Source organism: Volvox carteri (genome assembly GCF_000143455.1).
Source record: "Volvox carteri f. nagariensis unplaced genomic scaffold VOLCAscaffold_44, whole genome shotgun sequence".
NCBI classification, from domain to species: domain Eukaryota; kingdom Viridiplantae; phylum Chlorophyta; class Chlorophyceae; order Chlamydomonadales; family Volvocaceae; genus Volvox; species Volvox carteri.
In genome coordinates this window covers 1004808-1030922 of record NW_003307587.1, presented here as the reverse complement: position 1 = coordinate 1030922, position 26115 = coordinate 1004808, and the positions used below count along the sequence as shown (strand labels likewise).

General features: G+C 58.7%; 5 protein-coding genes across 5 annotated transcripts; 3 read left to right on the top strand and 2 right to left on the bottom strand.

Annotated features, from left to right (window-relative positions):
- Positions 1–425: 425 nt before the first annotated feature.
- VOLCADRAFT_106492 (uncharacterized protein) lies at positions 426–3885 on the top strand (the record flags this gene model as incomplete). The annotated part of the gene is made up of 5 exons (XM_002954659.1): positions 426–489; positions 581–682; positions 989–1248; positions 1691–1988; positions 2653–3885. 5 exons carry the CDS (start codon positions 426–428, stop codon positions 2796–2798), a joined length of 870 nt encoding a protein of 289 aa, XP_002954705.1. The 3' UTR covers positions 2799–3885.
- Positions 3849–10912, bottom strand: VOLCADRAFT_95537 (uncharacterized protein; the record flags this gene model as incomplete). Its single annotated transcript, XM_002954590.1, has 13 exons — positions 3849–3915; positions 4348–4517; positions 5189–5934; positions 6100–6406; positions 6676–6724; positions 6865–7030; positions 7356–7402; positions 7576–7934; positions 8006–8041; positions 8629–10299; positions 10488–10581; positions 10702–10747; positions 10861–10912. The coding sequence occupies 13 exons, from the start codon at positions 10910–10912 to the stop codon at positions 3849–3851; spliced, it is 3810 nt and encodes a 1269-aa protein (XP_002954636.1).
- A 393-nt stretch (positions 10913–11305) lies between these two features.
- On the top strand, positions 11306–17066 carry VOLCADRAFT_106491 (uncharacterized protein; the record flags this gene model as incomplete). The annotated part of the gene is made up of 8 exons (XM_002954658.1): positions 11306–11405; positions 11871–12022; positions 12055–12134; positions 12546–12810; positions 14501–14680; positions 15031–15306; positions 15915–16043; positions 16250–17066. 8 exons carry the CDS (start codon positions 11306–11308, stop codon positions 16424–16426), a joined length of 1359 nt encoding a protein of 452 aa, XP_002954704.1. The 3' UTR covers positions 16427–17066.
- Positions 17067–17135: 69 nt separating this feature from the next.
- Positions 17136–17847, bottom strand: VOLCADRAFT_102213 (uncharacterized protein; the record flags this gene model as incomplete). The annotated part of the gene is made up of 5 exons (XM_002954589.1): positions 17136–17205; positions 17303–17420; positions 17500–17566; positions 17635–17669; positions 17748–17847. The coding sequence occupies 5 exons, from the start codon at positions 17845–17847 to the stop codon at positions 17136–17138; spliced, it is 390 nt and encodes a 129-aa protein (XP_002954635.1).
- A 464-nt stretch (positions 17848–18311) lies between these two features.
- VOLCADRAFT_95534 (uncharacterized protein) lies at positions 18312–23997 on the top strand (the record flags this gene model as incomplete). The annotated part of the gene is made up of 14 exons (XM_002954657.1): positions 18312–18358; positions 18510–18628; positions 18835–18911; positions 19433–19594; positions 19814–19873; positions 20367–20435; positions 20741–20848; positions 21030–21206; positions 21402–21728; positions 21896–22009; positions 22408–22567; positions 22601–23062; positions 23443–23474; positions 23716–23997. 14 exons carry the CDS (start codon positions 18312–18314, stop codon positions 23995–23997), a joined length of 2196 nt encoding a protein of 731 aa, XP_002954703.1.
- Positions 23998–26115: the final 2118 nt, after the last annotated feature.

Sequence of the window (26115 nt, the reverse complement as noted above, 5' to 3'; positions counted from 1 at the left end):
TTTGCTACACATGTGCGACAAGCTCATCACGTAGCTGCTTGGAGTCAGCTTGTTGGGCGGCGGCCATCGTCAGCTTGCGGCGCCAGCAGTCGTGTGGCTGCTAGCTGCCCATATTTTCCTGGTGCCGCAACCAATTATAGACTAAGAGGAGCTAGCTTGCGTTGCAGTTCTGCTGCAGAACCTGGGCCTGGGCAAGAGTCAGTCATTAGCGGATACACTCCGGCGAACTATATTTCCTTTTCGGAAGACGAGAAGGATGTCGCCAAGCACACGTTTGTTATTGAAGTTGACGCACCAGCAAGCGTCTGCTTCGGTATTTGGAATGATTGGAATAGGCTTGTAGAGTTCTTGGACCTCGTAGCGCAGGTATGTCCAACCGGAAGTCCTCTGCCGCTGGGGTTTGAGGATACTAAGTGGTCTTCTTGATGCAGATTGGTCTCGACGCCAACAATCCGGACCTTGCGCTATTTCAGTGCTTTTACCGGCACGGTAAGCCTGTGCCGACAGTTTGAGTTGGCGCACGCCAGCCGATCTCGCGTTGCGCCGATCGTCCTTGCGACGATTTCATTTTGCTTTACAGGTTTACTTCCTGTGATGGAAATTGTTTTCGTCCTTCAGAAGACGGAAGTTGTGCCGGACAAACGTATAGCGTTCGAGTCCGTTTGGGGGATGCCGATGTCAGGTGGGCAAGTTAATGAGCCGGAGGCACAGGCTTGCAGATATAAGGACATATTTTGATACGTTTTGTAGGTGGTTCATATATGCACGACTTCCGAATGATGTGGCAGCCCCGCTGTCGGTAACCACGTGTTTTCAGTCTTGTTTGCGGAAGTTAGCTTTCCCAGGACTTCATACACAACATCGGCCATCACAGCTTGGTGCAGCAGGCTGAGGCCGACCATGTTGCCTTGTCCTTACACTTGCAGTCACAACCCACCCTGCCCCATGCCCTCCCCTGCGCTGTCGGAATTCTAACCTCAACGGACAGGGTTTGTGGCGTTCAAGCCGCTTCGAAGCGGTAAGACGCAGGTGAAATTGAGTTTCTCTCAGGCGTTACCGGACCTTCTGGTTGACCTCAAAGTGGGCGTCTTCGGTGTTCAAAACAGCTTGATGCCCATTTTCAGCGAGAACCTGGTCGCGTTCCGGAGCATTGCAGAGGCCGCAGCACGCGACCCTAGCTCCCTGCCACCGCGTGCAGAAGCGGGCGAGCGCGAGTACGCGCTGTTTGACGAGGAGGCTGACATTGCGGTAAGGGAGGTGGCAGGGCTGTTGAGCAGGTCGAGGGCCACACATGGCTGGCTGGCTCGCTGTGACTGCGATGGGAAGGGGCAAGATGGCCTTCCTGCAGGGGGCCACATGCGTTGTACGCTTGGTGTATACTTTTGGAAGGGGTGAAAAAATTATGCGCCAAAGCTGATAACAGCTAGTATAAAAATATGCCTGACAGGCCTGATGACAATATGGAGGAAGGGTGTGCCGAATATGGACAATATCCTGCAGGGCAAGCGAGTGTAACCTACAATGCGTTCAAGGCTCCTTCCGGTGCCAGGGCGTATAACGGCAGGGTCATTCAAGAGGTTACCCCGCGCATTTGTGCAGCTAACATTAGCTGCAGCATTAACTTGTGCTGTGCGGCGGGGTGGTGCATCGTCTGATTCTTATTGCGGTCCGCATTTTGGCCTGCCTGCAGCTGTTCGAGGAGATCATGGAGAACCTCGAATTTGATGAGGATGAGGAGGATGAGGAAGGTGCACACGCCCAGGAGAGCAGTGACCAGTTTTCAGGGGAGCAGCAACTGGAGGATCATCAGGATCGTGCAGAAGACGAGGAGGAGCTCACGAGCAGCAGATCCGCCAGGCAATCAAGGTCCTCCACAGCGTTACCCGGCAGCGCGGCAACTCAAGGGCGGAGTCGGCATGGCGATGAAGACACGTTGGGCAGCAGCAGTAGGAGCAGCGACACCGCTTCCAGTAGCAACAAGGATGCAGGTCGGCAAGACGCACCGGCAACGGCCGGAGGGCGGGCACCGGGGGCCGGCAGTAGGCGTGCAGGCAGTCGCGTTGCACCAGCGGGCGGATCAGCGGCATCGGCGTCTGTAGACGAAGACCGGAGGGGTCCTAACGACGTACCTCCCCCTCTGGTGGGGGCAGCGGGTGCACGTCGTGCCGCGACGGGGCCTGGAAGGGGTGGGGTAGCTGGGTCAGAGCAGCAGACGTCATGGGACTCGGGGCCGCTGGGCGGGACAAGGAGGCGGACAGCACGGTCTCGCGGCGCTGTGTGAAGGGTGCCGTGCAGTGCGACTGTGTGCTGGTTGGCGTTGGTTTTTCCTGCTGGTTGGCGCGGTTTCGAATGGGCGATTGCTGGGAATGGAGATGGATCGTTCCCGGTGATGGCACCGGCCGACACACTTGTTGCCTCTGTCTTCTGCCTTTACTTGAGACTTGGCGTGAGCCGCCGCTTGGCTGCTGGGTCTACTGGGCTTCCTTTGGGCTGTGGCACGCTCCGCTGGCGAAAGGCTTGCAGGTTGTCTGGGCGCGCGCACATTGCTTGCTGAGTTCCAGCACCTCGGACCCCTGGCAGGAAGTGGAGTTGCATTCTCCATTTTATCCGCGTCCCTCCGTCTTTTGGTAACTTGCTTCTTACGCTCTGCAGTGGGTCATCTTCCACGGGTGTACGCGTCGCCTGTTGAACAGCTGACGTACGGCCTGATGCAGGCGTTGCAGACGCTCAGCCAGGGTTGTGTATACGTCGGGGGAAAGGGGTTTCACCAAAGAGACGAGGCGACGGAGGAGTCGTAGACAAGGGTACTGCGCTGTCTCTGCCAATGTTTGTATGCACACGCTCTTTCTAGCGCCCAAATTAGTGACGGCTAGCTATGTAGCGAGAGTGGAAGAGGGGAGAGCAGCAACATAAGTTTCGACAGGTCAGGAGGGGAGAGGAACGACCATAGAGAGCGTTACCAGAGAGGTTTTCCTCCAGCAGCACCGGCTTCAACCTCACGCGAGCTGATGAGCGAAGAGTGACTACAGCCAGGTGGCTCTGCCGCATGTGTATGTCCTTCGTGGCACAAACTCTGTTGCCGTACCGCTCTGTAAACAAGTAGCATTATGTACTATGGCGGAGAAAAGGCACCACATGCTCAGAGCGTTCGAACTGCGTCCGTCCCCAAATCCGTGTAACGACGCATTTACTGCAGCCCTTCTCCCCTTCAAACGCGATCAGTTCCTCTATCTCCTGTCCACTTTCAAGGGAGACCATCCTTTTTCCCCGGGCAGGTTATAAACGCCATGCTTGCGTTCCTGAAGTCCTTCCGACTTCCCTCCCTGTCCATTTCCCCCACACGGGGCAGGAGTTGATCCAACTGACAGAAGAGGGAACAGAGGCCGTATGACGCTTAGTGACACAGCCCCACCAGCACCTTCCGTGCCCGCTTTCACCACTCCTCTGGCTCTCACTTCCTCCTCTACCCGCCCGCGGACCGCTAAGACGGCCCACACGGCTCCCACTGCTTAGGCATAGCCGCCCAGGTACCCCTCGTGTGAGCCATCCCACATCACCCCAGTTGAGATTCCGCAGTCGTCATCCGTCCCTCGCAGCACGTCACAAGCAACAGCACGAACAGCTGAACCAGGCCCGCCCACACCACTGCCACTACCGGGAGCCGCCAGCAGCCGCCGTTCCCTCGCCAGACAGCCAGTGGCACACATTCAGGAGGCCCAGGCTCCGAAGCTGTTCGTTAGCCACTTAGCCGCTATTTAACAGCAGCAACGCCCTCTGTCCTGCTGCTGCTGTTCCCCCGTGATGTCCCCCCTGCAACCCTTGTCCACATCATCCTCTCACCCCACACATCAGCAGGTACGTTGGCGCTGAGCTCCCTGCATCTGCTGCCTCTCCGCCTGCTCACTGGAGCCCTCCCTGGCGGGCGGAGTTGGGTTCCCGGAAGCACACGAGGGCACATGGGCAGGTGGGGGTGCAGGTGGCGGTACAAGAGGCGGCAAGAAGGCCGTGCAGTGAAAAACCCTAAGTACGATCAGTGCATCCTGTGCGCCCATGTGGCGCGCGAGGGCAGTAACGTGTCCAAGGGACATGTGAGCTGGGGAGGCGGCGCTCAGTTAGGCGGGGAGGAGGAAGGTGCATCCTGCCGCATGGAACGGAGGAGGGAGTCGTGAACCGCAGGCCCAGCCAACCGCAGGGACGCCCCGCCCAACCAACACCAGGCGGTAATACTACAACTCGACGGCGACAGCCTACCAGTGGCCATGGCGGTGGCAGTGGGGGTACACACCTCCGGTCCCCTATCGTGACCACTTCCCCGGCTCCAGGGCCCCCCCCAAACCCTCGTAGTACCTGCCACGTTTGACTGCCCCTCCCCCGGTCGCCGCTGTCCCTGCAGTTGCCGGGGGCCCTCTCGCCGGTTCCGAGAGCGCCTCCCAGTCCGCGGTGTCGTCCCCCTCCAACTCGGCGGGCAGGTCGTCGCTCAGCAGCAGGTCATCGTCGTCGTAGGTGCCGCCGTCAGCCTGGCGCCCCAAGTGTGTGCAGGGGGGTCCAACGGGGGCTTCGTTAAGATCGGATTTGAGGGCATAGAGAAGGGAGGATGGAGGTGATCCATCACATGCGCAGGTGGGGCGGCGGCCCGGGAGGAAAGGCACAACGGGAATCCGAATCAACAACAAAATCAAAATCGGTAAACTCACGCAAAAGGTGATAATGCACTGAGATATTCTCCCGCGCAAGCTGCATCTCAAGACTATCTCATGACCATTCGAGCAATGAAATGCGAGTGTACGAAGAGGGGAGTCCATGTGTTAAGCATTGTGCTGCTTTGGACTACAACTCCATCTGGTGGTCAGGGGAGGACGAACCCACCCAGACATGGTGGTCCAGATAAGGGGCCCCGGGCAACACACACCCCCGCCCTGCAGCCGCAACGGGCTGCGGACCACAACAGCCGCTGTCCTACAATCAGGTTGCCGCACCACTACCACCACAACCACCACCATCACTACCATCCCCCAGTCCCAATGGCCCTCCGCCTCCCGGGAGGAGCTCACCAGCCCTAACAGCTGTGGCCAGACTGGCAACCGCTAAGGTAACCGCCGCGCCCTGCATTCCCCTCCGCTCCAACCTGCTATCACCCGCGCCCGGGCCGTCACCCCAGCACAAACCAATCCTCAAGGTCAGGTCGTACCTCGTCAACAAGCTGTTGCATTTGTTCCTCTTCCTGTTCCTGCTGCTGCTGCTGTTGTTGAAGCTGTAGATGTTGCTCTTGTTGTTGATATCGGGCGCTAGGATTACCCCCACCACCGCCACCACCTCGCCTGCCAGCACTGCCATCTTTGTACGCCTCATCCGCCGCCGCCGTCTCCCCACCAGCCGCCACAACCACGGACGGTCCGGCGCCTGCACCGCCTTGTGCTCCATTCCTCACCACGGCCCCACCCCCCCGGGTGATGGCGTCCAGTCCCGCACCTGCGTGGGGGGGGTGCTGCTGGTTCTGGTGCTGCTCGTAGTGCTCGTCGTACAGTCCCGTACCGTCATCCTCAAAGATGTACGGCTCCTGCACGGTTTCCTGTGTCCGGTTCATGGGGGTGCCATTACGAGGCTGCGGTGCCGCGCCATTAGTCGATGGGCGTGCGGCCGAGGTGGTAGCTGGGGTAGGGGTCAGGGGCGACCCTCTCTCCATTCGCCCCTTTGCTGCCACGGCGGTTGCGGCCACCGCCGCTTGCTGACTGTCCCCGGCTGTGCTGTTTGACCGTTGCCGCTTTGCGGAGGGTAGTGACGCGCCCCCGCTGGCGGCACCCGCTGCGGCCTCGTGGGCGGTTTTCGCCGGCGGTGATGGCCGTGGTGCTGAGGACGTGCTCGCGGTTGCACCCCCGACACCGACACCGGCGACTGCGGCCGCGGGGCCCCCCGGCTTAGCAGCCTTGGCTGTAACTGCGACACGAAGGGCAGTGGGTGGGAGTCCGGCGAGAGCCGAGCACGTCCTGGTCCATCCACTACATCGAGCACGCTGGGGAGCTGCTGTCGCACTTCACATCTCACAACTGACAAGCACGAATTATAAACGGACTTTATAACTGCAACCCCATCGCCACGTACCTTCGGGCCCTCCAGTTTTCTCCACTCCCGCCGCTGTAGCTGTTGTCGCCGCAGCAGTCGCCGTGGCCGCCTTCTTGCGCTTCTTAAGCAGCTGCTGCTGCTTCAGTCGCGCCTCCTCCAGCGCTATGACTCGCTTCATGAGAGCAATGGCGTCCTCCGTCTTCTGAAGCACCTGACTACTCACGACCGCGGCAGCGGCGGCGGATGATGCGGCCGTGGCCGCCGCCGCCACTGCCGCCAAGGGCAGCGTGGGCGCGGTGGGCGCACCGACAGCTGCGTGGCTCAGGACGCCCACACCGACACCATTCTGCGAGATAGATAGATGCGTGGTTAAGTGGGTTGGGACGGGGACCTGCCGACTCAGACGTGACGATCGGGAAGTCCCCGTAGTTCTGAGAGCAGTTGGTGCTGTGTGGCGTAACCAATAATAATAATAAAAATAATAATAGTAATAATAATAAAAATAATAAAAATATAATATAATAATAATAATAATAACAGCGCAGAAGACTGGATACACATGCAGACCCACACACACACAGACACCCGCGAATGCCTGAAACCATGGTTCCCTACCGCAGATGAGGAAGTCGGCCCTGTGATGGTAGCCGCCGAGGTGGGTGTCCTGGAGGGCAGGGACCCCGGTGAACCCCGTGTCGCGGGTATTAGTGCGGGGAGGGGAGGAGGCGGCCCTGGTGCGGCGGCAGGCGGGTCAGTGACGGCCGCCTGACCCGCACCCGGGGTTGCAATGGGCCCCTCACGCACCCACTTGTGCCGTACGCTGGTCGGGGCAGGGCCAGGTCCCGCGGAGGCATCGAGGGCTCCCGACCCGGAAGAGGGAAGAGCCATGTCTTGCCAGAACAGACCCGCGGGTCGGACAAGGTAGGTCCCCGTACCCGGCCCGGCTTGCGGACCCCAGCTAGTTCCCGACCTGCACTCGGCAACCAGGGGAGGAGGTCACCAGACGTCAAAATAAAGCAGACGTACATACAGACGAGGAGAGAGGGAGGGAGTCATTGCGGGAGCAGCTGCAGCGGCAGAATGTGTGGCGCTGCTGGCAGGGCAGCGAGAGATTAGCCGCGATGTCCGCGACAGCAGTGCTGCCAGGGAGGGAGGGAAAGACAAACCACGAACGAGTGAAGCTGCTGCCAAGGGGGGGAAAGACGAACCACACACGACTGAAGCTGCTGCCAGGGCAAGAGTGTAATTGGGGAGGGAAGTATGTAGGAGCAGCAGTAGTCAAGGGGGGGACTCACTGAGCCCATTGCGATGAGTGAGGTGCAGGTTGGGAGGGCAGGTACAGCTTCATACGAGGGAGGGAGGGGGGAGGGAGGCAGGACGCTAATAAACACCGGCACGAGCCGGAAACGAGGAATAGGCCAATCATATGCAAGAAGCTAAGGGGGAGATGCGGCACGTGGGGGCCATTCACTTGGTGCTCTCTCCCGGTCCCCCTGCAGGACCCGAGGCCCTCACCTGGACACGGCCCACTCATCCACTGCCTGGCCCTGGGGCTGGAGCGGGTCTGCCTCCGCGGCCGCTGCCAAGAGCCCCTCCGGATGAGACACCCCCATGTCCCCCTCCGCCACCAACCCCCCCGCCTCCACCCGCCCGCCCGGTGCTGCTGTCACTGCTGCTGTATCTCCGTCCTCCCCGTCCGCAAGGCTTCCACCTCCTACCAGCTCCACCTCCCCGCTCCACGGCCGCCAGTCCCACACCCCAGGACCCCCCTCCGCGCCCTCCTGCTGCTTCTCTAAGGGCCTCCCCCCCGGTAGGGATCCCGGACCAGCTCCCCGGCGAGTGTGGCCGTTTGGCGGCACCTGACCGCCCAGCGGCTGAGGCGGGTGTGGGTGAGTGGGCTGAATGGAGCCTCCGCTGTCCTGCTGCTGCTGGGACCAACCCTCACCCATGGGGAGAGGCACCTGGACTGCCGGACCGCCTGCTGCTGATGCGGAGGCGGCGGCGGCAGCAGCACCCAGGTCGTTCCGCTGCCGCTGCTGCTGCTGCTGCTGCTGCTGCTGTTGCCGAAAGGGATGTAGCGCCTGGTGGTATGGGCTGGCCTACGAGGCCAGTGACGGCGGCGGGTAAGGGGTGTGGCAAGACAGGAGCGCGCGAAACGGGTCAGGGGACCTTGGCACTTGGGTGGGTGGTCGGGCCCAAAGGGCCGGGGTACGGGGAAAGGGGGGCGGGAGAACCGGGACGCTACCCGAGCGACGCATAAGGGGACCGAGGAAGGAGAGCTCGCGGAGACCTAACCCGGCGCGAGCCTCATTCCCACAACTGCCGGGGGCACAGGGCGCCGGCCTCACTCTCCAAACTGGACCTCCCCCCCCCCAGAACAACCCCCAACATCCGCCAACTGTGGGGCAGCAACCCGACTCGCAGACACCGACCCGGGGAGGGCGTTCTGACACCCGGGCGGCAGGAGCTGAAGGCGGGTGGAGGCGGCCAGCTGCCCTAACCCACATCCCCAATCAAGCACTTCATTCCCGCAACCCTGTCTCTGTCCCACTCCCCACCTCCGCTTACCTGCAAGGGAGGCATGGGTCCGTTTGTTCGCAGCGATGGTGGGTTCAAGATCATCTGCCGCTGCGGCTGTTCACCCTCGGAGGAACCCCAACCACCTGTGCCCTCGGCCCCTTCCTCCCTCGCTCGCATGTGCAGCTGCTGCTGGCTGTCGTGCTGCTGCTGCTGTTGATGGTGGTGGTGGTGCTCCTGCAGCAGCTGTTGGGGGCTGGCTCCGAAACCCGCCACCGCACCCCGGAGGTGCGAGGGAAGGCCGTCCGGCGAGGGTTGCCTCAGGGGGTGTTGCCGAGGTGGTGGCGGCTGCTCGGACGACAGCAGCGCTCCGCCCCTCCCGCCGCTCATCGCCGCAGCACCCTCCCCTTGGCCGCGGCCGGAGCTCAGACGCGACCCGGCTTCGCCAGCCCCCCCCAACCCCTCCTGCTCCCTCTCCATCGCCCCCACGTCTAAACCCACACGGGGGGCATCACGGAATATGCTGGGCATGTCCAACTCCAGGCCAACAGGAGGTGGGCGACCCAGTCCCGCCTCTTCATCTTGCATCTTCTTCGAGTCAGCGTCAACAAAGCCGCCGCCAGCAGACCCCAGCCCTGCAGCTTTTGCCCCCGCTGCCAAGCCGTCCGCCATCCCAAGCATCCCGCCTGCTGCCGGGCCCTGCTGCTGCTGCTGCTGCTGAAGCGCTCGCAACATGTACGTCATGGCAGGGTTGGTGAGCCCCGCAGCAGCCGCCATGTTGGCCAGCATGGGCGCGTTGCCTGCCCCTGCAGCCGCCGCCGCCCGCATCATTTGCTGCCGCATCACCTCCATAGCTGGCAGCCCACTGCCTCCACCGGCAGCAGCAGCAGCAACAGCCGCCAGCAGCTGCTGCTGCTGCTCCAGGGCACCTGCACCTGCACCCCCACCCCCACCCCCACCCGGCAGTGGCCCGGGAAGCACCCCAGGATGGGGCCCGCCCGGCTGGGGTGCATTAGGGGGTCCCCGGACGCGGGGCCCCCCAAAACTCCCCGCTGGTCTCGCAGGTGGTGGCGGCGGCGGCGGCGACATCAGGGGCGGCCTACCAGGCCCAAGGCGGCTGCCGGCGGGGGCGGCAGCGATGGCGCCCCCGCTTCGACCCTGCATCATGAGGCTCCCGCCAGATCCCGGGCCGCCAAAAGCTGCACCCCGCCCCAGGCCTCCTCTCCCTCCCCTGCCTCCGCTAGCAGGACCGCCGGTAACGCCATGCATCATGACTGGGCCCCCAGCGGCACCGTTGGGCCGTACACCGCCACGGCCCGACATTATCTGTCCCATGAGCCCCATGGGGCCCCTAGCCTGCATTTGCATTTGCAGCTGCATGGGTAGGGGTACTGGCATGCCGTTGGGCAGGCGCCCCATGCCCGGGGGGGGAGGCATGAGGCCACCGGGCAATGGCACTGGGGTTAAGATGGCAGGTCGCATGCCGGGTGGGAGGCCGCGGGGTCCGGGCATGAGCCCCAGACCGGGACCTCGGCTGCCGACACCAGGCTGCTGCGCTCCAGGGCTGCCGCCGCCGCCGCGGCCGGCGCCGCTGCGTTGCCCTCCTCCTCGGCCGCCATGCCGCCGAGCGTCCTCCGTGACTGCGCCAGCTGTGCCAAGTTCCTCAAAGTACGCGGCAGGTATCCCCCGCTGTGGCCCAGGTCCCTTGAGGCCCCGCTCAGCCTGTAATAGTCCGGACAAGACCGGACAGACAGTTGCAGTCGAAGTCCAAGAAGCATGGTGGTATCCGCACAGCTACTGGCACAACCGCGCAACAATAAACCGAAAGTGATCCTTTCGAGGCACTTTTAGAGCTTCTAAAAGCGCATTGGCCCCGGTACGCCCTTCGCACGTTTGGCACGGCTGCGCACCTGCTTGGACTCCTTCGCAGTTTCGGCCAGTCCACCGTTGGCGTCAGGCTGCCCACCAACGGCGGTGCTGGCGCCAGCTTCAGCGCCCGCTTCCCTGTTGGCAAACGGGATTACAAGCGGCCCAGCAAGACAACCGTCAAGGGCAATTCCGATGGTCGGCGACGTACAGCTTTCCCCCAGATGCAAACACGCCCATCTAATCGCGGCGCCGCACCTTGCTGAGATCGGTTCCAACGCCACACCTTCCTCGAGGTACTCCCCTGCTTGCAAGGTAAGTTGGGAGGAAACAGACGGGACGATCGATGCCTCCTCAGAAAGGTCAGCTTGCATCCACATGTCCCCTTGGATGTTTGATTGCATGTGCGGTGCTTACGGAAAAGCTCGTCATCGTCCCCAAAGTCGTCTGCGTACGTTTCCTCCTCCATAACTGACGCGCTGTAATGCAAGACTGCCTTTACCGGCGCTTAATTAGTTTTAATATATACCCTTCCTATCAGTCCTGTAACAATACAATGCTACTTTCTTGAAGAAAGTCACGCCGGCAACCATCGCAACGTGTTCCATCCATTCCATATAAGTGCGCGCATGAATAGCTCCTTGTAACAATTGTACTTATTTGGTGAGACTGCTCGTGTGACTGAGGTGAAGGCTCATAACAGTTTCGGAGCGATAAATTAATTGCAACAAATATAGTGTCAGCAAGTGGGATAACTCTCACAGCATATCTCAGATGGCTCAGGCATTACTTATTTCGCAGACAGTATACCTCCGGACGCCGAACTGGAGGCCTGACAACTTCAAGAAAGCCGGGAGTTGAAATGTCAGCCGTAGACCTCGCCGATGCTATTATACGTGGAGCAACAGTGGCAATAGTACATTATTCGGCAGAGGCTGCATCACGGGAGCTGCCCTGGGACGGTAAGCCGTTTCCGCTCTCCAGCTCCAAGTTGCTAGCGTCGCATTTTTGTAGCCTGTATGCGTCTTGGCAGGCAAGGGGAGCCTCTAAAACGCACTTTACGTTGTCTTGGAGTTGTACGCGTGTTTGTGGATTGCCGAAGTTGGCCCGTGGGACATTTTAGGCCGACATATGATCTCATGTAAACGGTCATCCCTTTAAGTGGGCCTTGCAAGGAAAGTTTTAAATGTCCTTCCCCTGTAAAGCCCACGGTGTCCTTGCACGGTGCAAGCGTCTGCCAAGCCTAGCGTCCACATGACACCGTGCAAGCCTATCCTAGAGCCGTCCACGTTAAGCATTCATTGGGCATACTGATCATATGGCGGCCGGTCCTGCGAGATGATTCTGACTCGTCCTGTTGCCACCCTTCGGTCAAAGTACACTCAAGGGCTAGCACGTCAATAGCGCCGCCCCCGTGACCCCCACAGGCTTTGGTGGCCTTGTACGAATTTGCGACGATGAAAACTTGCGCGAGCAGGGCGTCGTGCGCGCAGTTTCTCAGCAATCCAACCCGGTCCAACGGCAAACGAGCATCAAGTCACCGCCAACCGAAGCCATCACAGCCGCACAGCTCGCTGCAGTGGGCCAACATGTTAATCGTCCTGACGACAGGACAGGGACAGCGGCATGCGGTCTGGCAGGAAACCCATCTTCATGGACGGGACCCGCTGCGCAGCTGGTAAACGCGACAGGTGCGACCTAGTGCCACACAGGTGCTGGCTGGGGCCAAGTGGCGCCAGTGTCCTATCTTCTGTGAGCGGCTGTCGGCGGCGATGACGGCGGCTCTGTGGCGTGGATGTTGATGATGTGGAGGGGGTCCTTCAGTCAATGAATTGGATATTCTGAGTGCGTGCTACCACATGCGCGGGAAGCTGTTTTGCTTTGTGGTGGAAGGATCTTCCTTACGACTTGCGGGCACAGCAGTCCACCTCACTAGCGTTCTACCCGTGAGTTACGTTGCCCGTGATTCTAGGCCCCATCAGCATGCGGCTACTAAGTGAGGGTACTCTGCCGGGCCGTGAGTCATGCCCAGTCCAGTATTCGCGACTGAGCCGCACCTCGGCAGATTGCTCCTTCCTCCACATCCCCCCCTCCGTTCACAGGTCCGCCTGCAACCCGATCGCACCAATCCCAAGGAACCTCACACAGCACATCACCTCTTCCGGCCACCACAGCCCCACAACCCCGGGATCACGAACTACCTTTACACGCCCCTGGAGCATCCAGAGGACCAGCTGTGCCGGGGGAGGAACCAACGCCACAAGCAGCGGTAGCAGCAGCAGCCTTATCAGACCCAAGTCCGGTTGGAGGTCTAGGGAGGGCGCAGGCCAGTGCGGGCCCACGGCGTGTTCCCTCCTGGGTGCGGGAGTACGTCCTAGGGGAGGAGGTGGCCGGAGCGGAGAAGGTGTAGGACCCGCGTGGAGCCACCCGTGATTCTTCCTTGCCCATTCCACTGGGTGGGGTGATGCCTTGCGGATTGAAATGAAGCTGGCAGCGCGTGAAAGTGCCGAGGGCTAATGTTAAGGTGCGTATGTATGTATGTAGATAGGGCTGTGTAACGGGCCAAGATGGCACCCGGCGGTGACCTTCAGTCCAGGGATGGATCTGCTTTTATGGCTCAGTGTATAGGAGCACGCGAGGAGGAAAGGTGGGGAATGGCAGACCAACTAACGCCGTTACATGATGCAACGGTGGTCCGTAGACGGAAGTAGCCGCCTCGTGCCTTTCCCAAGCCATCTATCTCTGTTTCCTGGAACCGTGGGACGCGTTTCTTCCTGTCTACGTATACTAGAACTCGTGTAAGGCGCCACATGCTTTTGCGGCCATGAAAACAATGCGGTGGCATAATCCTCACCCGCAGCACGGTGGGGGTTGGTTGGTGAGTGCGTGCCGGCTTCTATGGTCAGATTGGATGAATCTATGCCATAAGAGATTACGTTTTTCGTCACAATCTTTTATACTATAAGAACAGGATGCGCTGTAAAAATTGCTGCACGAGAAATGGCTGTGATATGTTGACAGGGTGGGCATAGTTTGCGAAGAGGGCTGTCCGGCAGTTAGGACGGTCTCCTTCCCGCTGTCCCTACCCCTTTCCTGGCAACTTAGCGCCAAGCTTTGTTCAATTGCCAATGCCAACTTAAAGGTTACCTTATGTACATTATATGTGAAACGGACGGAGAGCTACCTCATAGCCTCCTCATAGCCGTGAGGTTGAAATCTCTGCTGTCTTCCAGTGCATGCTGGGATGTACTGCAAACATACTTGGTTGTGTAAGCAAATTCATTACCATGGGTTCTGATACAAACGTTAGCGTTATTTACTATGCCATCCTGTTGTACCTTGGGATTGCAGGTTTGCCGTAATCGGCTTCCGATGAGTCGCACTTTCCAGGCCAAAGGATAGCTGACTATAAACGGTGGTTTAAAACACAGTGATGTGGATAGGAAACTAAATCGTTTTTCCGTGTTAGGCATTGTGCAGTGTTTGCCATCAATGCCCAGTTAAACCATTAAAGTAGGGTCTACCATACTTAATCATTTGCAAAGTATATTTGGTGAAGTGTTCGGTCGAATCTTGCAGCTGGGTGACAAAGGCATCGCTCGAAAGGCTCCCCGTTTCTGTGTTTTTTCATAGGCAGCTTGGGACCACGTGGGCAGAAGGTGTCTTCGTCCACGTTTATCTGTACCATTTGGTTCGCCCTCTCTTGGTGTTGAGCTGTGGGAAGCTGAAGCTTCTTGCAGGAGAGCCTAACGCCAGTTAAGGAAAAGGAGGATTTCCGATCAGGAACATGACGAATTTTAATGCGGAGGTATCGGAGGAGAGGGAGCGGCTGCTGGGCGGAAGGACGAGTGAGCGGGATGTCGCTTCCGTTGGTGTGGCTTCAGCAGCGGCATTGCCTTCTGCAGAACATCCACAGCACGACGTTGATGAAAAACGTGCAAGCCATAATGTGCTAGTCATCCCTGCGACGTCACAACAACCTAGCTCTACTATCGGGAGCACTGGAGCCAGCGGCACCGGCCCGCGACCTCCGGCACACGCGAGAACGTCTTCGCAGGACAGCTTGAAGAGTAACATTAGTAGCAGCAGCGGCAGCGGGCCGTCAAGCGCAGGTGCAGCGCCCAAAGGGGAGTCGGGTCTGTGCCGGATATGCCTCGAGGAGGACTCCCTCAACAACCTCGAGCAACCTTGCGCCTGCGCGGGAACGCAGAAGTATGCGCACCACGAGTGCATCCAGGTGAGACCCAGGGCGGCTTAGGCTGTGGTTGATGCTATCTGTGGGGTTTCGAAGCACTTGGGGCTTCCTAGCATCTAGACCTTTCCCCCGAGGATTTTCTGCCATGGATGGGGATCGGCCACCATTTTGTAAGTATCCATTAGGTGTTGGTTGATGCTCGAAGGCGCCTGATGGAAGTGCGGCACGGCCCACGGCGCCATGCACGGGCACAGCAATGTCGTCATAGGGTTTTTCAATCGGGCCCAACATCCCTTGAACCTTTCGCTCACATCTGTGCCGTGTTAATGTTCTTTCCTGCCTGTTTAGCTGCACTGATATTCCACTACCCTCCTCTGCTTGCTCCACCGCAGCGCTGGGTGAACGAGAAGGGCAACCTGCGCTGCGAGATCTGTGACCAGCAATACCGGGGAAACTTTTCAGTGCCGCCGCAGGGTGCTGCTGGCGCGGACGATCCCGGCAATATGTTTTCTTCGATGTTTGCCATCCGCATGGATCACGCTGGCGAGCCATTGGGCGGCCACCACAACAGGCCTGCACTGGACTTCCTTGACGAGTCCGACCACTACTACCAACGTAACCCGTTGGCGTCCTGGTGCTTCACATTCGTGATCTTCGTCATGTTCCTGGTATGTTTGTGCGTATGTGCATGTGCGCACGTACGTGGACCCATGGGCCATGACTTCGCAAGTCCTGCTGATAGCCATAAAGCGTTTATGTGGGGTTTGGGGTTGCCGCCTCGTTAGGTCGCCTTGAAAATTGGGGCACGCCTTCATTTCATCTTAAGAGGTGGTCGTATGTGCGTGCGTTTACATGTGCCGTTTGATATGTGACGGCGGGGAGGGAAGCATGGCAGTCGATTGGTGCATCGGCCGTCCATATATCCGCTGATATAGAGGATTGGGAGTCATCCACGTGGATCTCGGTTGCCGGTTGATCCGCAAGCAACAGACGAGGGCAATCAAAGGATGGGGATGCCAATAAGACGGCGCAACACCAGCAACATACTTCCGCGTAGAGTGAGACCGCGTTTTATGGCGGTCAAAGCGCGGATTAGCTCACGGCTGAGCTGCTGAGTGTATGGCTGAGGATTATTGCAGGGCCCCACGCGGCGTGGGTGAGGCTGAACTATTGGAGGACGCTAGCATAGCGGTGACGTGAGGGTCTTGGCGACATGATGTGGGATGCGGATGGCTTACCTTGGCTCAAGCTATCTCCCATTCTCCCATTCTCGCAGGTTGTGTTGCATCACACCATGATAGTTGCGGATGGCATGGACGGCACTGGCCCCTCCCAAAGCAGCGGTGATGATACTGACGACTACGCCACCTCTCTGACCCTCTTTTTGTTTTGGATTGGAACCAAGGTGAGGCCGCGCGTTCCTGTGTATGGCACGCGTGGTTTGCAGCATCCTCGCATCACAGTTTGGCTGCAATGATAAACCATTTGTGAAACGACACATGCGTTGCGTTATTTCAAGTGCACACTGTTTGTATCTCGCTGTCTGGGAAGTTATCGTCACCGTTTCTCTGATCAAATTGCGCGTAAAGTGCGCTAATGACCCCTTGACAGGCTTTCCTAATTGGTATTCCTCTGTACACGGTTATGAGGATTGCCGCCCGCCAAGCGAGGCGGGAGCAGTACGAGGCCATGCTGCGCTCGACTGCGTTTGAAGCTCCGGCTCGACGCTACGTGTGGCGAATGCAGCTCAGGGACCAGGAGCGGGGGCATGGCCATCTACCCGTTTAATTGGTCGCAGCAGTCGCAGCGCGGTTTCAGCAGCTGATTCAGAGCAGGTTTTAAGGTGCTCCAGGTTTTCTGCAGTCTGCGTGGTTTCGGGCTTCTTGTCGGGATTTGGTACCGCGGGAAGAGGTGTGTCGTATTAGTTGATAGCAGTTGATTGGCTGTCAGCCATGTGCGTGCTAATGGCGTCTGTTTCGTAATTGCCTGTACAGTATAGGACTGCCACACAGCGAGCATTGTGTTTAATATCTTGTATGTATAATCTGTGCTCGGTTGTCCCACAGCATTAGGAAGTCGGTCTAATTGCTTGCACGGCTTCTGGGCTAGGTGGTAAGTACCGAAGTTGGGGCCTGTGCACGATGGTGCTGAGCAGGCAAAGACAAGTCTTAAGCATTGTTGCGAGCTTTGAGGATTATGCATGATGTCCTTTGGATATGCTTGGTCGCTGAATTTGAGCTTAGACCAGTTTGACATGTGGTTCAGATGATAGGTTTGGCACCATTTAAGAGGTGAAACACGAGATAATCTCATCCCCCCAATAAAGGAAAACACCCATGTCCACCACCCACCGAAATGATCAGACCTAGCATCTCCGCTCCATTGTGGCCCCTATGCAACTCAATCCCTTGTAACATGCAAGCGCGCCTTTCGTACACTACTCATACACTCAGCGTGTCACGACACATTTCGTCGTTATGTCACTGTTATGCTAATATCACGTCGTGAAAGACTCTCCACATCCGCAAGTCCCCTTGGCGTTTGGGTTCACAAATACAAACTCCTGCCTGCAAGCAGCAATAGCAATTTCGCCGAGTTCTTAGCTGCTCACAGATGGAAGGGGGCTACTGCGCGTCTTCGCAGCACGCAACAGGCCGCACGTACCTTAACTTGTCCTCAATGTAATCCATCTTGGTACCCAATACGTGCATCAGAGCCGCCGGCTCGATGAGTATGCGCACCCCCTTGTCTTCAACTAGCTCATCGAATTTTCCCTTGGCATCTACCGCACACATAGGGAAAAGGTCAAGCAAGGAAATCGCACGCCATGGGACCCACATGGTATGGCAAAACACACATACCTGCATAGTTCAACGTGTAGCTCAAGCCGCTACAGCCACGCGTTTTCACACCAAGCTTTAGATATTCCTGGAAAAAATATGTTACATAAGCTACAGCAAAGCGACCACTCAAGAACATGCATGCGCTTCACGCACCTTGTGTCGCTTGCTCAGGAGCTCCCGGACTCGGTCTGCGGGGCACGAGATTTGCATACAACATCAAGCGCGAGCTAAGGGTTATACTTATGTCCGCGGTGAAGTCGACGCACCTGCAGCTGCCTCCGTCAGCTCTAAAGCCGCTTTTCTCGTCCTGGTATTGCGAGTAGCTTCTTTTACGGCTTCTGCCAAGCAGCTAAGGGTCGCCTTCATGGGCAGCCTAAAAGCTCTCCAATATTGCAGACCTAACCTTTCAATACAGTAGTAAAGTGACCGAAGCAGCAGATACGCAAAAGCGCCTTAACGAAAAATGCTACCAAATGATTTTGCATGCAGGAGGTACTGTAAACATAACCGGATTGGGTTATTTTGGAAGATTGGTGTACTACGTTGCCACATGATTGTTGCCACGGCAAAGCTTCGCCTATGCTGTAGCTATCTGAGTGTGAGATCGTTCCTGTTTATTACAATATTTTTTGCTGTGATATCCTGCGTGAACATTTGTCGACCTGACAAGGGGCTATCCCTTCTTGCGATGTTTACTGTAATTCATTACGGTATTATTAGGGTGCCTTCTTGAGATAGGGGAATAACACCCCAGGCGGTATATGGGTTGAAACAACGCGTGTCCCGAAAATACGTACTAGTTTAGTGTTTGTAAGCACTTCCACATAGCCATGGCTGGAGAGGAGATTGCCACACTCAAAGCGCAAATGGCTGACAGGTATGATAGACCTTGCGCCACAAACCCCCGCAGCAGTTGCGGTTAATTTGATCTTTGGCACACTGGTGGTCTGGCGCCTTCGCTTAATCCACCTATACCCATTACCCTCTGTGGATGCTCTGAATTTCTCTGCGGGTACTGGGTGTTACAGGATAAAGCAGTATGAGAGCAAGCTGGCAGCCCTTAACGCCATTAATAGCGCCTTACAAAAGGAGAATGACAAGCTGCGCGAAGAGCTGGCTTTAGCACAGGATCCAACCACTGATGCAGGTGGGGACGTCAACGCAGCCGGCGGGGTGACTGGGTTGGGTGACTGTGTGGGAGGACCGGCGGTTGAGCCGGGGGGAAAAAGGGAATTGTCATCAACTTCATGAAGTCGAAGAAAGGCCCTCAGTGCGCGCACACACCTCTCAAGGGGCAACCGGCAACCAGCTGGCACGGCCTGGCTCACCCTTTCCCCGCACGCACGCACACAGAGGAGGAGTTGCTGGAACTGAAGGAAGAGTTTGCGAAGCGGCTGGGGGCGGCGGATGTCACTATCCAGGCCCTTAAGGTGCGGCGTGCAGCGGCGTGCAGCGGCACGCAACCGTCAACCACCGCAACCGGCCCTACAGCTTCCCACTCCCGTGCCAATCGAGTGTTGGACCTTTTGTGTTGGACCCATTCCCTGTGAGGGGCGTCTGGATCAACTGCAGTGCCATACAGCATACGGCTGTCCGGGGGTTTGGGCCTTAATCATGCTTTTGGTGCTATCAATATAACTCCTTTTTGCGAGGGGCGAGGAGGCCGTTGTGGGGCTGGGGTTCGTGGCTAGCATTCCGCAGCGAGGGGCTCGGGACCACGTTCACTGGAACGCCCTCTTGCTCGTACCGGTTGTACCGGGTCCGACCCCGCACCTGCGGCCAGATCCCCCTGCGGCCGCTAGCGCTATTGGCCGTACCTTCATGTCGACTGCTTACCCTCCCTATGCTCCAGGAGTCCAAGGATGTTTCCCCCTTGATTGCCCCGCCCCCCCACGGTGCGTTCCTTCTCTCCATACTCCTCACTGCCCCCTCCCTTTGTGGACACCTGCAGGATGAGAAAGCTCGCCTGCAGGCCCAGCTGAGCCAGGCGGCAGCGGGGGGGTCCGCCAGTGAAGCCCGGCTAGCGGACATGTCCAGCACCATTGCGCAGCTGCGGGCTGAAGGGGAGGCGCTGGCTAGGAAGGCGGGAGAGCAGGAGGCAGCGCTGAGGAAGGTGAGGTGGGAGGGAAGCGGACGGAAGAAGTTTCGAACACGAGAAACAATTTCTCCCCTGGTGCATAGGGGGTTACGGAGCGGACAGGAAAGCTTGGCTAATCTGTCGTCTAGCTCTGTCCATGCCGCCCCAACTCTTTCATGCAAATGTGCGTTTATTTCCCTGCGGGCTCTACTAGAATCCCGGCAATAGCTTTCCGTATCGTGCCCCCGCTCTCAGGCCCGGGCGGTGCTGAAGGATGTGGAGGCGGAGCGGGACAGGCTGTCAGCCCGACTCAAGGTACGTCCGGGGGCCAGAGGGAGGGGCCGGAGGACGGGTTGCACCAGAAATGCGGCGCCGCTGAATTGTATGCGTGGATGTAACCTCGCTTTCAGGAGGTCACAACAGCGATATTTGCCATGTGCTTTAAGGGTGGATATGGGGACACTGGACTGGGTTGGGCCGAGGTAGCTACGCCAAGACAGCATTGCGAGCTCGCTGCGACCTTGCTCTCTCTCTTGGGAAGAGGACGGCAGGCGGATCGGTGGGGTAGCTGCTACTGTCTTACGACTGTCTCCTGTTGTGCTGTATGCGATGTACTGCTTCGCACGCTGTTGCCCCGGGCAGTGAATGCGCTCCAGCGGCCCCTTCCGCGACAGTGCTTTCTGGTGGCGGGCGGGGGGAAAGACGAACCCCAAAGGAGGGGGAGGGGGACATCGCGGGTGCCCGCATGTGACACCGGGGAAGGGAAGAGGCTACAACACGCTGGGTTGCCTCCTGTGCATCGGAACAGGTGCTCGAGACGCAGCTCATGGAGTCACAGGAGCGGGCGGCGGCGGCGACGGCCACGGCGGCAGCGCAGGTGGGCACAGGGTTGGTCCCGAAGCTATAGGACGGCCTAGGGGCAAGGGGGGACCTTTCCGTGTCCAGGCTGGCCAGTATATGACGAGGAGTCTTATGGCAGGGTGGCTCAGGCTGCGTCAAGCCATGCACCGCCACTCCGCCGTTGTTCTTCCGGCCAGGAGGACCGTACTCGGACCTGCAGAGCGGGTGATCAACACGATGCTGGGTGTGAAGACGTGTTGTGGTCTCTGGCCTTTTGCCTGACATGACCCACCTGTCCGATGCCGTTGTCTTGTGTCCACTGGTATCGCTGCGGGGCTTCAGGCAGAGGAGGCTGAGCGGGAGATCGCGGCCGTGCGGATGGATGCTAAGAGACTGGTGGCGGAGGCGAGGAGGGAGGCGGCGGAGGCGCAGGCCAGGGCGGAAAGCGAGGTGAGGCGCGGGGGGGTGGTAGCGGGGTGGTAGCGCTCCAGCGGGAAGAGGGATGGCGGGAGAACAGGAGGCGGCAGGCAGCCCGCGGTCCGGTTCTTCCCCCTTCATTCCCTTGCGTCTGCTGCCCCTCCCTCCCGAGCCACCCCTTAAGGCCCCGGCCCCGGCCCTTTGATGGTCGTAGGCCGCTCGTGGCGGTGCGGAGGTTGTCGCCGCTGCCCGGGAGCGGGAGGGGGCTTTGGCGGCCACCATTGCGGACCTGCGGGCGGCGCTGAGCGGTCTGGAGGCGGCGGCGGCGGATCGGGAGGAGGCGTTGCGGCGGCAGTGCGGCAGACTGGAGGAGCGAATACGGCAACTGGAGGTCCGCCGGGGGGGAGGGCACGAGGGGTCCCACATTGGTGTGTATACGTGGGGGCCGTCTGCAGACCTTGGAAGTTGGAATTAACTTTGCATTCGTTCTGTTTCTGTATGTATTTTCACCTTTCCCTTTTCTAGTACATGCTTTCCCCTCTACTGGGCCCCCCTTACTCTGTATGTATGGAACGTAACGTGGTAGGGAGAGAAGGAGGATCTCGCAGCCACCACTACAGAGGCCTCCAGGCCGCTACTCAAGCAGATTGAGAGCATGGCGGCAGCGGCAGCAGCAGCTTCGGAGGCAGCGCAGGAGGCGGAGGCGAAGTTGGTTGCCCGGCTGCGAGCCACGGAGGCCGCGCTCACGGCAGCGGCGGACGCGGAGCGGGCAGCGGTGGGGCGTGCGGCTGCAGCTGAGGCTGCTGCCGCTGCTGCAAAGGAGGCCGCGGCGGTGGCCGGAGCTTCCGGTGCGGATGCCCGGTCCCGATTAGAGACGTTGCAACGACATGCGATGGCGTTGGAGGCGGAGAAGGTGCGGTGCGGTGTGCTCGTGTGTGCGTATGTATGTCTGTGGAGCCGGCAAAGCAACAAGAGGCCTCAAAAGCCAAGCTAGCAACGAAAGGGAAGACCTTGAATTGGTGGGCGTGTTGCAAATGTTGTTGTATCCCTCCACCCCGACCTGCTGGTTCCCAACTTCAGTCGAGTGCCGAGGAGCGGCTGGCGGCTGCGCTCGGTCGTGAGACCCAGCTGCGGGCCGAGCTGGAGAACAGCCAGAGGGAGCTGGGGGAGAAGCTGTGGGACGCGGAGGAGCGGGTGAGGGTGGGGGGTTAATGGGGTAATGGGCGGGGAGGTCATGTAGTAGCGGCGGAGGTGATAGAGGAGCCCACGGAGTTGAGTGGGGCTGCTGGAGATGAGGGCTGTTCCCTCGGTTGGGTTTGGTTGGGTTGGAAAGGGCAATAAGGTTCTGGTTGACAGCTGCTGCCCTGCCAGATCGGCGGGGGGCGGCTCTCTTAGTCAACTTCTTTTGCTTTTGCTGCTTTGGCCCTGGGCGGCTGACCAAGTCATCGAACGTAATCCTACTGAGACATCTGTTGTCTACCCCTTCCAAAATGTTTTTTTTGCGTGGGTTATTTTTACTTTTCCATCTACGTTTACCCACCCCGTTCATAGAGCCCCTTCTTCCGCCGCTCTCGTTGCACCTGCTACCGCAGGTTCGCGCATTGAAGGAGGAGCGCGAGGAGCTGCTGGCACGGCTGGAGTCCGGGCTGCAGATCGGGGCCAGTGGGCCACGGGGAGCCACCGCACCTAATCAGCGCTCGTCAACATCTTCAGTCACGACGGCGACGGCTACTGCGGCCGCAACAGCGAATGGTAGGGCCCATGCGCCCTCCAACACCACCGCAGGCACGGCCACCACAACGGACAAGCCGCCGGGTGAGCCCGCAACTCACAGCGGCCGGCACACTTCGCCCAGCGGGGGCCCCGAGGGAGGATGGCTAGCGGCAGAAGAAGAGGAGGAGCTGGATGACGTGCTCAAGGCGCTTGTACGGCAAGCAGCTGTAGCAAGGGGGACGACCGGGAACGTGGGTGGACAGATTACAAGCTCTAGTGGAAAGGCCCTTGTGAACGGGGGAAGTGGCGTTGTCGGGCCGCCCCTGAGCGACCCTGCTGCGGTGGCTCGCGCGTTGGAGTTGTTGCAGTCACGGCTGAAGGCTGCTGAGGCCGCGCGTGAGGGCGCTGCTGAGGCGCTTTGTGCGGCCTTGCAGCGAGCGGATGCAGTGGCGAGTGGCGCAGCGGAGGCGGAGTCTCTTCGTCAACAGTTGGAGGAGGCCACTGCCAAGGTGGACTTTTTGCTGGAGCTGCTCGGTAGGTTGTGGAATGCACGTTATCATGACCTATGGCTATGTGAGCCATACGTGCCTTTAGGTTCGGCATTTTTTTTGGGGGGGAAAAAAGCAAGCTCGCAGAGGGCCCAAATTCGAACTGAAAGGGGTGGCTACCACAGACCCTATTACTGGTTGGAGATCACTCCCTGTTCGGTGTGGTGCGGGCGCAGCACTGCACTCTTGTGTGTTAGCAGTTCGTCTAAGCAGTTGCTATGCCGCGTCAGCCGGCCTCGCACATCCCTAGATTTTGCCCAACACGAGCAACTCGCCTGTCTTCCCGGGATGCATTCTCTTTTTTCCCTTCCCTTCCTCAGCCCTTTCACCCTCTTTCCCCCTTTCGCTGCGCCTGACTGCTCCCAGGAGAACGAAACGAGTTCATCGAGCAGCTGCAGGTGGGTCGGCACATGTTCTGGAGCTGTGAGCTCGATTGGAATAGCTATTTGTATGTGTTTTCTTGGGGAGCCGCACGGCGCGGTGATATGTGATGGCGTTTGGGCGTTGCCTGCCCTGTCAAGTAACTGCTGGGTGGTTGAGGCTGGCTGGCTGCTCTCAACCTGCCAGCCGCTGAGGCATGGAGCGGTGCCCCTCACTCTCTGGTACATGCTGTGTGTTGGTGTGCTGCGCTGCCCGTAGGATGACATCAAAGAGATGAAGGGCATCTTTTGGAAGCAGCTGGAGGAGTGCGTCGCGCAGCTCAATGCCGCACAGGCAGATGCTGCACGGCTCCGATCTGCTCAGGGGCACGTGCCCCATGCCGCGTGCGCACCCTTGACTTCAACGCCGTCCTTGGCTTCGGCATCAGGGCCAGAGCCGCCACGGTCCTCGCTGCCAGCAGCGTCAGGCGAGGTTCCACCTTCTGCCGCTGCTGGTCTGCGGAAGCATCCCCTCCACAAGCTCAAGGATAAGGCACGATGAGAGCAAGTTCTGCTCGTTGTTGAGCCATTTCATGCAGCCGCCTGCCTGGTCACCCCTGGTGTACTGGCAACTGTAACTCAATTGTGTGAGGGACCCCATATGTGTGTGTGTGTGTTACACCTCGGTTGTGTTTCCCAGAGAGGTGTAACGAGTGCCCATACACGAGCCAGCAGAGGCCCAAGAGCCTAAGAGCCACAAGTTACGTAAAGGACATAGTACAAAGCAAATAGTTCCCCAGTACCCCAGCAGTATACACACGAGGAAGATAAGGACACTATTGAACTTTGACCGACTCTGTAGATACGAGTGCGTCAGTCAAATGCTGTGTACCAGGCGGGCCAGCTTCGTTTGCTCGCTGACCATCATAATCAATTTCATATCAGGATCGTGGCTAAAGAATACATCTGATAACTCTCGACATGCAGAATAAGCTGAGCATTCTAGATTCTAGAAGAGTACGATGCTCATCTTTCACCTTGTGCAGCACACGCAACTCACGTATCCTTTGCTCTCGTGACTTCCCAGCAAAGACACGATTCGCCGCTAGCGGCCAACAACACGTTCGAAAACTTCATCAAAGAACGGTGCATATCTGCCGGGATAAGCTTTTGCCGGATGTGTGGCAGCCGCCCGGTAGCCCCAGCCGAGTTTTCGAACGACAGACCCATCCAACGCGCATATTTCGCCATCATAACCCCCCCGTGGTTGCTCCCCATCCGACGGGAAATCCGTTGGACCTGTGCTTGCCGCATGCCCAGTCCGGGCCCCACACAACCCTGCCAACTCCGGAGTGTGCGTTTGGATTACGTGCTTACAGTGCATGCCGAATATCGATGCCACCACCGGCATCACACGGCTGGAGCCCTATCCGTGTGTCCTCGCTTCAGCTGTGCTACATGTTGCTCATAGCATGTGGGCTATGACAGTTGGCTCACTCGCTACGGCCGAGCGGTCCATAGGAATCCCGAGTATTGAACCTTCTGCTTGGTCATCCTGCCGAGTGTGGAGGAACGGCTCAATGCGGCTACTGCGGCTACTTCACGGCCCCAGTGAGTGGCAGCACTGATATGGATTTGCATGTGACATAGGCAGGAGGAGTACTCCTCCGTATTTCTGTTAGAAAACTTTCCACTACAGGTACCTTGGGCACGTGAGGTCGTCGGTCAGGCGCCATGCTTGAACTCTGTCCAGGCTGTGAGCAGTAATAGCATTACTGTGCCGACGCTCCGGCATAAACCCCCGATCAGAAAGCACTGTGCCGGCAGTCGTACCAGCTCTTGGGTAGGCCTGAGTGTTTCTTATCCAGGATCGTGTGTTCCCCTCATGAGAAAGGCTACTCCACGCAGGTTGGTGGGTGGGTTGGCATCTGCCGTGTGTGGTATGGCAGTCAGCTTGCATGTAGCTAGGTGCACGGGAGAATGTGGCATGTGTTTGTTTGTTTGCTTGTTTGTCTGTCCGCTTGTTTGGGGTTTTGAGGACTGATGGAAGTCCTTAAGAGGCCTTGCGTGTACGGAACTTAGGGGTTTGCCTTCGTTCTGCACCGATGTGGGCCGCTGTGAAGGGGCGGCAACGGACGTGTAAGGAGATGTCGGAGTGTAGGTGGGAGGGACCCTTGTCCTGGGAAGTTGGGTTGCTTGCCATTGGTTTGGTTGTTTGGGTGAATGTGTCTTTGAGGGTTGGATGTGGAGACTCGCGTACGGCACGTACATCTACCCGTACACCTACCTACCTATTGGTTGCCCACCTGGGTGGGGGAGTCCTTGCCATGCATGAAGGGCATTCGTAGGTTTGATTATGGCAGTTGAGGTACTCACACTCGACATCGCCCGGGAGAGGCGGGAAGGGGCTGCTGGAAGCGGAGTGAAGTGGCGGCCGAGGACCCCTCGGTACACCAACAGGCTTTCTGTATTGGGCTTCTAGAGCGGCTTGTTGACCATCGGCGGCTTGTTGACCGTTCTATCCTGCGATTGCATGTGCCTCCAACGGCTGCGGGCTACGATAATGCAAACTCAAACATGGAGATTATGTCTGCACTTTCTTTCTGGATTGAACGAATACGATTGTTTTACTTAGTCAGCAGTTGTAGGGGTTACGACGGGTCGAGACGGGTCGAGGGGG